General features: G+C 48.9%; 1 protein-coding gene across 1 annotated transcript; it reads left to right on the top strand.

Moving 5' to 3' along the window:
* Positions 1-954: 954 nt before the first annotated feature.
* Positions 955-8,885, top strand: LOC144485250 (uncharacterized). The gene is made up of 2 exons (XM_078203467.1): positions 955-1,002; positions 6,853-8,885. The coding sequence occupies exon 2, from the start codon at positions 7,196-7,198 to the stop codon at positions 8,204-8,206; it is 1,011 nt and encodes a 336-aa protein (XP_078059593.1). The 5' UTR covers positions 955-1,002; positions 6,853-7,195; the 3' UTR covers positions 8,207-8,885.
* Positions 8,886-9,338: the final 453 nt, after the last annotated feature.

Genomic DNA, 9,338 nt, shown 5'->3' on the forward strand with positions numbered 1-9,338 from the left:
GGCCATGCTAAATTGCCTCTTCGTGTCCTGGGATGAGTAGGTTAGAGGGATTAGCAGGTTACATATGTGGGGTTACGGGAACAGGGCCGAGGTGGGATTGTTGTTGGTGCAGACTCGATGGGCCGAATAACCTCCTTCAGCACTGTAGGGATTCTATGAAATACTTTGGGAGAATTGCTATTTTAATGGGTATTTTCACAAATGCTATAAAATGATTTTTCAAAACAAATTAATATTTTCTTCAACAGATGATGAATAAATAAAACGTATTTAATAAAACAACCACTCACTGTGGGGTTCAGGATTCTAACTCGGGGTTTCTGAGCTCCAGGAACCACTAACTGAACCAGCCGGGAATTGTCTCCACAAAACTTCCCCAACTCCCTCCCGGGAAAAAGCTGCAAACTCGGGAGCTGCAGCTTTTTACTGGGGGTGTTGGGGCCTCCAGCGGGTGTTTGTGAACCCTGCCCGCCCACCTCCCAGGGTTTCCTTCCTTCCCAGAGATCAGAGTCCTCATTGATTTGAGGCCAAAGTGTAACCTCTTATTTATTGTCCTCCTCCCCCATCCTCTGATGTGAACCATCCTCCAGTGGCTGAGCCAGGATGGGGCCGTTAACCTGGGCCTGTTCCCGGGAGGGAGGGAGGGAGAAGCCCCGCAGCTGCAAACCAGGGAGCTGACAATGATTCTGAAGGGTTTGCGGATCCACAAAGTGTTTCCAAATCCTCCCAGCCACCGCCTAACGCTGACTCCGCTTCTCCGGGACAAACAAGCGCCAAGGACAGCAATGACACTGCGCATGCTCCACATCACAATGCCCGGGGACTGATTGACGGCAGCTCCGGTCCAATAGGAAGAGGGGGCAGGACTGGGGGACCGAGAAGGGAGCGGCTGGTCCTCCAACCAATCGGAGTGAATGAGGGGCGGGACCTGAAGCATGCGCAGTGCGGGTAATGGCGACGGGCAGACGGATGGTTTTTACTCGGAAGCGAGATCAATACGAGGTAGAGGGCGGCGTGCGGGGAATGATAAATGTGGCGGGTGGGTGGAGAGACTTTGTGAACATGTTGTTCAAACCCAAACCCCGGAAATGAACTTCCCGGTCCCCCCCTTTGTACCAAATGGAGCGGCAGCTTGTAGTGTTAGACCCGGGCTTACTGCCGCCATTGAGGCTGCATGTGGGAGGCCGGCAGGGATTGTGATCGGAGAGTGAAGCCCTGACGTCACAATGGAATGGGTGAGAGTGTGACGTCACAATGGAATGGGTGAGGGTGTGACGTCACAATGGAATGGGTGAGTGTGACATCACAATGGAATGGGTGAGAGTGTGACATCACAATGGAATGGGTGCGAGTGTGATGTCACAATGGAATGGGTGATAGTGTGACGTCACAATGGAATGGGTGAGGGTTCCAGATGAGCTGAGACTGGGCTGGAGTCGGGCGATGGCACTGACATGTGGCCCGGTGGCACAGTGGTTAGTGCAGCTGCCTAACAGCGCCAGGGACCCGGGTTCAATTCCAGCCTCGGGTCATTGTCTGTGCAGAGTTTCTACATTCTCCCCGTGTCTGTGTGGGTTTCCTCCGGGTGTTCCGGTTTCCTTCCACAGTCCAAAGATGTGCCGGTTCGACGGATTGGCCATGATAAATTGCCACTTGGTATCAGGGGGATTAACAGGTAAATATGTGGATAGGGCCTGGATGGGATTGTTGTCAGTGCAGGCTCGATGGGCTGAATGGCCTCCTTCCACACTGTATTTTATTATTCATTATTGTTAATTAATTACTATTAATGCATCTATGAATGAAGGTGGTCTTGATGATGATGTGGACATGTGGCTGGAAGCTCATCTTGGGATGAACTATTTCACCCTGGTTGTGAACAGCCTGGTTCAGCCTCAGACAGTTGCCAGGAGGAGAGATAAAGTTGTTGGTGAGGGAGTGGAGTTGTAGTGGGGACTGAACACAATGGGTTCAGTCTTCCCAGTATTTATATGAAATAAATTTCTGTTCTTTCAGTACTGGATGTCAGACAAGTCAGGATGGTGTGTGAGTTGGAGAGGAACTTGGAGCTGATGATGTTCACAGGGTTTGGAAATTCATAGAAATCATAGAAACCCTACAGTGCAGAAGGAGGCCATTCGGCCCATCGAGTCTGCACCGACCACAATCCCACCCAGGCCCTTCCCCCATATCCCTACATATTTTACCCTCTAACCTACGCATCTCAGGACTCTAAGGGGCAATTTTTAGCATGGCCAATCAACCTAACCCGCACATCTTTGAATTCTGTCAAAGTTTCTGTTGATTTGTAGATGTATAAAATCTCTCTCCTCACCTCCAGCCTCTCCTACTTCTCTCTGTTTCCACTCAGAGTGTGGAGATGCCGGCGTTGGACTGGGGTAAGCACGGAAAGAAGTCTCACAACACCAGGTTAAAGTCCAACAGGTTTATTTGGTAGCATAAGCCACAGGCTTTTGGAGCGCTGCCCCTTCATCAGGTGAGTGGGAGTTCTGTTCACAAACAGGGCACAGAGACACAAACTCAATTTTCAAAATAATGGTTGGAATGCGAGTCTTTACAGGTATTCAAGTCTTAAAGGTACAGACAATGTGAGTGGAGAGAGGGTTAAGCACAGGTTAAAGAGATGTGTATTGTCTCTAGCCAGGACAGTTAGTGAGATTTTGCAAGTCCAGGCAAGTCGTGGGGGTTACAGATAGTGTGACATGAACCCAAGATCCCGGTTGAGGCCGTCCTCATGTGTGATTGACAGATCCATGCTCACTGCTTCCTGCCCTGGACGCAGAGTGCTGAAACTTTCCATGCAGGCTGCCAGACAGATAAATGTCTACATTACTGGAGTAAAAATGTGTGGAATATACAGATTCACTTCATTCCCTTCAGTTGCTGCAAGTCCCCAATTTCCCCCAGAATGAGGAAAGAAATGGAAAGGGGGAGAAAAGAAAAAGAAAAGAAAAGATGTTGCCCAGAGGCGGAAGTTTCACTCTGAAGCTTATTGGCCAACGTCCGCATTGTGACGCCACGATAGAGCGTCTGAATCAGCCAATAGGAATCTCTCTGCTCCGCAGTGACGTCTCCGGGTTCCAGTGCGCAGGCCCGGGCGCGCGGACCCGGGAGCCCCGCCCCCACCCATTGTTCCCCTCCCCCTCCACCACATCGAACCAAGGTTTCCAGGCACCGGCTGACGGCTCCGTCAGAGAAGCCACTCGGGGATCTCCCCCTCTCCCCGGCCCGGGACTGCAAATGTGCGAGGGAGAGGGGAAGCTGCGCATGTGCGGGGGAGAACCCACCCTCTGATCTTCATGCTGAGGTGTTGACCAATGGGAAGAGTTGGAGGACCGGAAGGACTCTGGTCTTCCACCCAATCAGAGCGCGGGCTTTGTGTGAATGAAGATTGATCTTCAGATAGACTGAAACTCCCTCCTGTGGCCAACATCTGTGAGTGGGAAAGATTGGATTGTCCAGCCAGTCCACCATATTGGCCGTTCGCTTTGCGTGTTGGCCAGTATAGTGTGCTCCAGGCAGGGGGCGGGCAGAGGATAAGGAGTTCAAGGCGGGCTTAATGCGCGCCTTGCGGTGAGCTTTTGGAAATGTGGCCGCTGGGAGGAACGCCTTGGTCGGCGTGAAGTTTCTGTTTCAAGTGCTTGGGTTCGTGACTTGTGCAAGAACTTTTTGTTTCGGCTGGGGCTTGTTGAATGCTGCTCTCGCTGGGATTCCTGTGCCTTGAAGGGCGTGGCCCAGGTAGATGCAATCTCGGAGGACCCAGGCCAGGGAGGAGCCATTTGGGAACTATGGTTTCGGAAGGTTCAGCCGCGGAAGGTGTGACCCCAGACGGTGCAGCCCCAGTGGGTGTGATTTTGGAAGATCTGGCCCGGAGTGGTGGACTTTGGAGGACTGTAGTTGAGCGTTGTCGACTTCGGACGGTGGAATGTTGATGGGCGAAGCTCTGGAAGGCGATGCCTCCGAAATGTTTCACAATTGTATGGTTGTTCATGGATTGTTTGTTATTGTAATATGTGGTTTTCCTGTTATGGTAGTTGGTGGTTTGTTCCGGCCCCCGTCTATTTTCTTGCGTTATTTGTGGCCTGGGGGGCATCCCCCCCTGGATGGAGTCACCCCCGGGGGGTGTGACATCCACTTGGGGAAAGTTCTGGGTGGTGAAGCCCCGGACATAGTAACACCAGAGGGATTTTTATTCTCCGGGAGAAAAATTGGGAAGGCAGGCCCGAACTGAGTACCCTGGAGAGACTCTCCCACCACCCCGGCTGAAATTCCGGAAGGCAGTCCGGATTGAGTAGGTTCGGGGTGGTTTCCCCATTTCCCCCCTCCGGCTGAACATCCGTAAGGTGTAACCCCCGGATATGAGTACCACTGGAGGGTTGCATCCCCCGGCAGGTGGACAAACCCAGGGGACGGTGCCCTTATGCTTCAGTGTTTATTTTTTGTTGTGTACAGTTGTAGTGTTGTTAATGTTTGTAGATTTGTAGATTATGATTTGTAAATGGAGGTGTATTTTGAGGGCAATGCCCTGGAAAACTGTAATTGACGATGAACCCTTCCGAAATGGAAGGTAGTAATTGATAAATGGATGGTGTTAGCCATCGGTAATGTATTTTTCATGGATTGTTTGTTATTGTAATATGTGGTTATCCTGTTATGGTAGTTGGTGGTTTGTTCTGGCCCCCGTCTATTTTCTTGCGTTATTTGTGGCCTGGGGGGCATCCCCCCCCTGGATAAAGTCACCCCCGGGGGGTGTGACATCCACTTGGGGAAAGTTCTGGGTGGTGAAGCCCCGGACATAGTAACACCAGAGGGATTTTTATTCTCCGGGAGAAAAATTGGGAAGGCAGGCCCGAACTGAGTACCCTGGAGAGACTCTCCCACCGCCCCGGCTGAAATTCCGGAAGGGATTCCGGATTGAGTAGGCAGGGTGGTTTCCCCCATTTCCCCCCTCCGGCTGAACATCCGTAAGGTGTAACCCCCGGATATGAGTACCACTGGAGGGTTGCATCCCCCGGCAGGTGGACAAACCCAGGGGACGGTGCCCTTATGCTCCAGTGTTTATTTTTTGTTGTGTACAGTTGTAGTGTTGTGTTAATGTTTGTAGATTTGTAGATTATGATTTGTAAATGGAGGTGTATTTTGAGGGCAATGCTCTGGAAAACTGTAATTGACGATGAACCCTTCCGAAATGGAAGGTAGTAACTGATAAATGGATGGCGTTAGCCATTGGTAATGTATTTTTTTCACATTTGTTCTTTGTGTATTTGTAATTGTTTTGTATTAACGTATTTGTAATAAACAAAAAGAAGCCTACATCTGTGAGTAAAACACTTTCTTTTCTGCCCCTTTCTATTCCTTTCCTCATTCTGGGGGATATTGGGGACTAGCAGCAACTGAAGAGTGGGAAGTGAATCCAGGGAGAGTGCAGACTCTGGAAAGGTTGGCCCAGGTCTCTCTCTCTCCCTCTTAAAGACATTGACATCTTTGCTCCCTCAGCTTGACTGATTTATTTGTCTGGCTAAAAAGATGGTCTCTTTCCTGATGTTCACAATTGAAGGGCTAGTTTCCCCAGGAGATGTCTGACATATAATATTGTGCACATTAATCATAGAATACTTACAGTGCAGAATGAGTCCTTTTGGCCCATTGCATCTGCACCGAACACAATCACACCCAGGTCCTATTCCCGTAACCCCTCATATTTACCCAGATAATCCCTCTGACATTGGAGTCAATTTGGCATGGCCAATCAACCTAACAAGCACATCTTTGGACTGTCAGAGGAAACCGGCGCACCCGGAGGAAGCCCATGCAGACATGGGGAGAATGTGCAAACTCCACATAGACAGTGACCCAAGGCCGGAATTGAACCCGTTCCTGGTGCTGTGAGGCAGCAGTGCTAACCACTGTGCTGCCTTAATAGAAACATAGAAAAACTACAGCACAATACAGGCCCTTCAGCCCACAAGGTTGTGCCGAACATGTCCCTACCTTAGCGATTACTAGGTTTACCTATAACCCTCGATCTTACTAAGTTCCATGTTCTGATCTATGATCCAGATGTGTCAGACTTATGATCAATAATTTCACAGATGTCACCAAAATTGATGGTGTGATAAATAGTGAGGAGCAAAGCCTCAGATTACTGCAGGATGAGGATTGGCTGGTTAGATGGAGAGAGAAAAGGCAAATGGAATTTAACCCTGGAAAGTCTGAGGTAATTCATTTTGGAAGAACAGGACAAGGGAACATATAATGAATGGTTGGACCCTAGGAAGTACAGAGGACCAGAAGACTCGAGTGGTGCATGTCCATTTTACCCTGAAGACAGCAGGACAGTGTGATGAAATGGTTAAGAAGGGATTTGGGATCCTTCCCTTTATTAGCCGAGGCATAGAATATAAGAACAAGGAGGTTACGATGGAGTTATGCAAAATGCACACAGCTAGAGTATTGTGTGCAAATCTGGTCACCACATGAGAGCACTGAAGGGAAAAGAAATGAATCCAATCTCTATATTCCACACATTTTTAGTCCAGTCATATAGACAAAAATCTGTCTGGCCGCCTGCATGGAAATTTTCAGCTCTGTGTCCAGGACAGGAAGCAGTGAGCATGGATCTGTCAATCAGCCTCAAGCAGCACCTTCAGGAGAATTGGGAGGGTGAATATTAGATACAGCAGAGTGAGAATGGAGGGAGCGTGTGTGGGAGGGAGATTTGCAGTTGTTGGGGAATGAGAGAGGGAAGAATGTTCCAGAGAAACTAAAATTGTCTGTTCTGAATTTCGATCCTGTACTGACACTGATGACTTTCGTAAACTCCTTTTATAGGATATCAGAAGGTGACAATGTACAGACAGAAATCTGGAACCAAACGTAACATCAACATCTGACAGAGTCACTCAATTCATCGGGACCTGAATATATTCGACCTTTCAATCCAGAAGGAGAAATGTTTCTCTGTTCTGTCTGCTTCAGAAGACTTTAAACAAAGACTTTAAAAGCACCAAGACACTCACAAACCTGAATGAGAGTGTTCCAGTGCACTGTGTGTGGAAAGAGCTTTAACACTGCCTGAAAATACATCGCAACATTCACAGCGGGGAGAGACTGTGCCCATGTTCTGTCTGAGATTTAGCTGTTTAACCTGGAGAGTCACAAGGACAACCGCACCATGGGGAAACCGTGGAAATGTGGGGATTGTGGGAAGGGATTCAGGGTCCCATCTCTACTGGAAACTCATCGACGCAGTCACACTGGGGAGAAACCGTTCACCTGCCCTCAGTGTGAGAAGGGATTCACTGACTCATCCGCCCTACGGACGCACCAGCGAATTCACACTGGGGAGAAGCCGTTCACCTGCTCTGACTGTGGGAAGGGATTCACTCGGTTATCCAGCCTGCGCGCACACAATCTCACTCACACCAATGAGAAACCGTTTAAATGCTCTGACTGTGGGAGCAGATTCAAAAGTTCTGGAGAACTGGTGTCCCACCAGCGCATTCACACTGAGGAGAGACCATTCAGCTGCTCTCACTGCTCAAAGAGGTTTAAATGGTCATTCAGCCTGCAGATCCACCAGCGCATTCACACTGGAGAGAGACCACTCACCTGCTCTGTGTGTGAAAAGGGATTCACTCAGACATCCGCCTTGCTGCGACACCAGCGAGTTCACACTGGGGAGAGGCCATTCACCTGCACTGTGTGTGGGAAGGGATTCACTGGGTTAACATACCTGCGGACACACCAGCAAGCTCACACTGGAGAGAGGCCGTTCACCTGCTCTCAGTGTGGGAAGGGATTCAGTGCATTATCCAGCCTGCAAAGACACAAGCGAGTTCACACTGGGGACAAACCGTTCATCTGTTCTCAGTGTGGGAAGGGATTCACTCAGTTATCCCACTTGCGGACACATCAGCGAGTTCACACTGGGGAGAAACCGTTCACCTGCTCTCAGTGTGGGAAGGGATTCACTCAGTTATCCAGCCTGGAAACACACCAGCGAATTCACACTGGGGAGAGGCCATTCACGTGCTCTCAATGTCAGAAGGGATTCACTGAATCATCCGACCTGCTGAGGCACCAGCGAATTCACACTGGGGAGAGGCCGTTCACCTGCTCTGTGTGTGGGAAGGGATTCAGAGTTTCATCCGCCCTGCTGAGACACCAACAAGTTCATGAATGATTAGAGAGGTTGGATTCTGCTGTTATTGTTTCTGCTCTCAATTACACCCAGGACTGCATTCTGTTCATTCTCACAGTTGGTCAATGGGGAGGGTCGGAGGGTTTCTTTCTGCTGGACTGGCCGGTCTCATGACTTTGCCTCCAGTGGGCTGATGCTCTGAGTCTTGTTGCGAATACCTGGTTTCAAATTTCACACGGATCACAGAGTGACAGGGTGTTAGGAAGTTCAGAGATATTTAGTCAGCATTTCTGTCTAAAACCCCCCAAATGCCCATCCAATTTCCTTTGTAATTGTTTATTGTCTCCACTTCCTCCACCCTCATAGGCAGTGAGTTCCAGCTCATTACCATTCGCTGCATCAAAATATTCTTCCTCACATCCCCCCCCTCCCCGTGCATTTCTGACCCCAAACCTATAACCTGTGTCCTCCTCATCCTTGTCCCATCAGCTAATGGGAACATCTTTTCTTTCTCCGTTTTATGTAAACCTGTCAGAATCCTGTCCAGCTCTATCAAATCTCCCCTCAACCTCCTTTATTCCAAGGAGAACAACCTGAGCCTGTAATCGACAATAAAGAACAAACTAATAGAATATGTTAAGACCTGAAATTAAATGGGAATGTTTAATTTCTGTTTTGAAGATATTGTGAATATATTGTCCTGGAAAATAAAGAAATTGGAATAACTCAGTTTGGGTGTGGTTGAATGGAATATATCAATCTGGAATCTGGGTTCATTCCAGTGAAAGTCTGGAATGCGTCATTGGGATGAATAAGTTTATCACTTTCTCTGGGAGTCCATTGTTAGAGGGGGTTAGAGTCATAGAGGTTTACAGCATGGAAACAGGCCCCTCGGCCCAACCTGTCCATGCCACCCTTTTTTATAGCCCTAAGCTTGTTGCAATTGGCCCATATCCCTCTGTACCCATCGTACCCATGTAACTGTCTAAATGCTTTTGAAAGACAAAATTGTATCCACCTCTACTACTACCTCTGGCAGCTCGTTCCAGACACTCACCACCCTCTGTGTGAAAAAATTGCCCTTCTGGACCCTTTTGTATTTCTCCCCTCTCACCTTAAACCTATGCCCTCTAGTTTTAGACTGCCCTACCTTTGGGAAAAGATATTGACTATC

The sequence above is a fragment of the Mustelus asterias genome, unplaced genomic scaffold (assembly GCF_964213995.1).
Source record: "Mustelus asterias unplaced genomic scaffold, sMusAst1.hap1.1 HAP1_SCAFFOLD_178, whole genome shotgun sequence".
Lineage (NCBI taxonomy): Eukaryota > Metazoa > Chordata > Chondrichthyes > Carcharhiniformes > Triakidae > Mustelus > Mustelus asterias.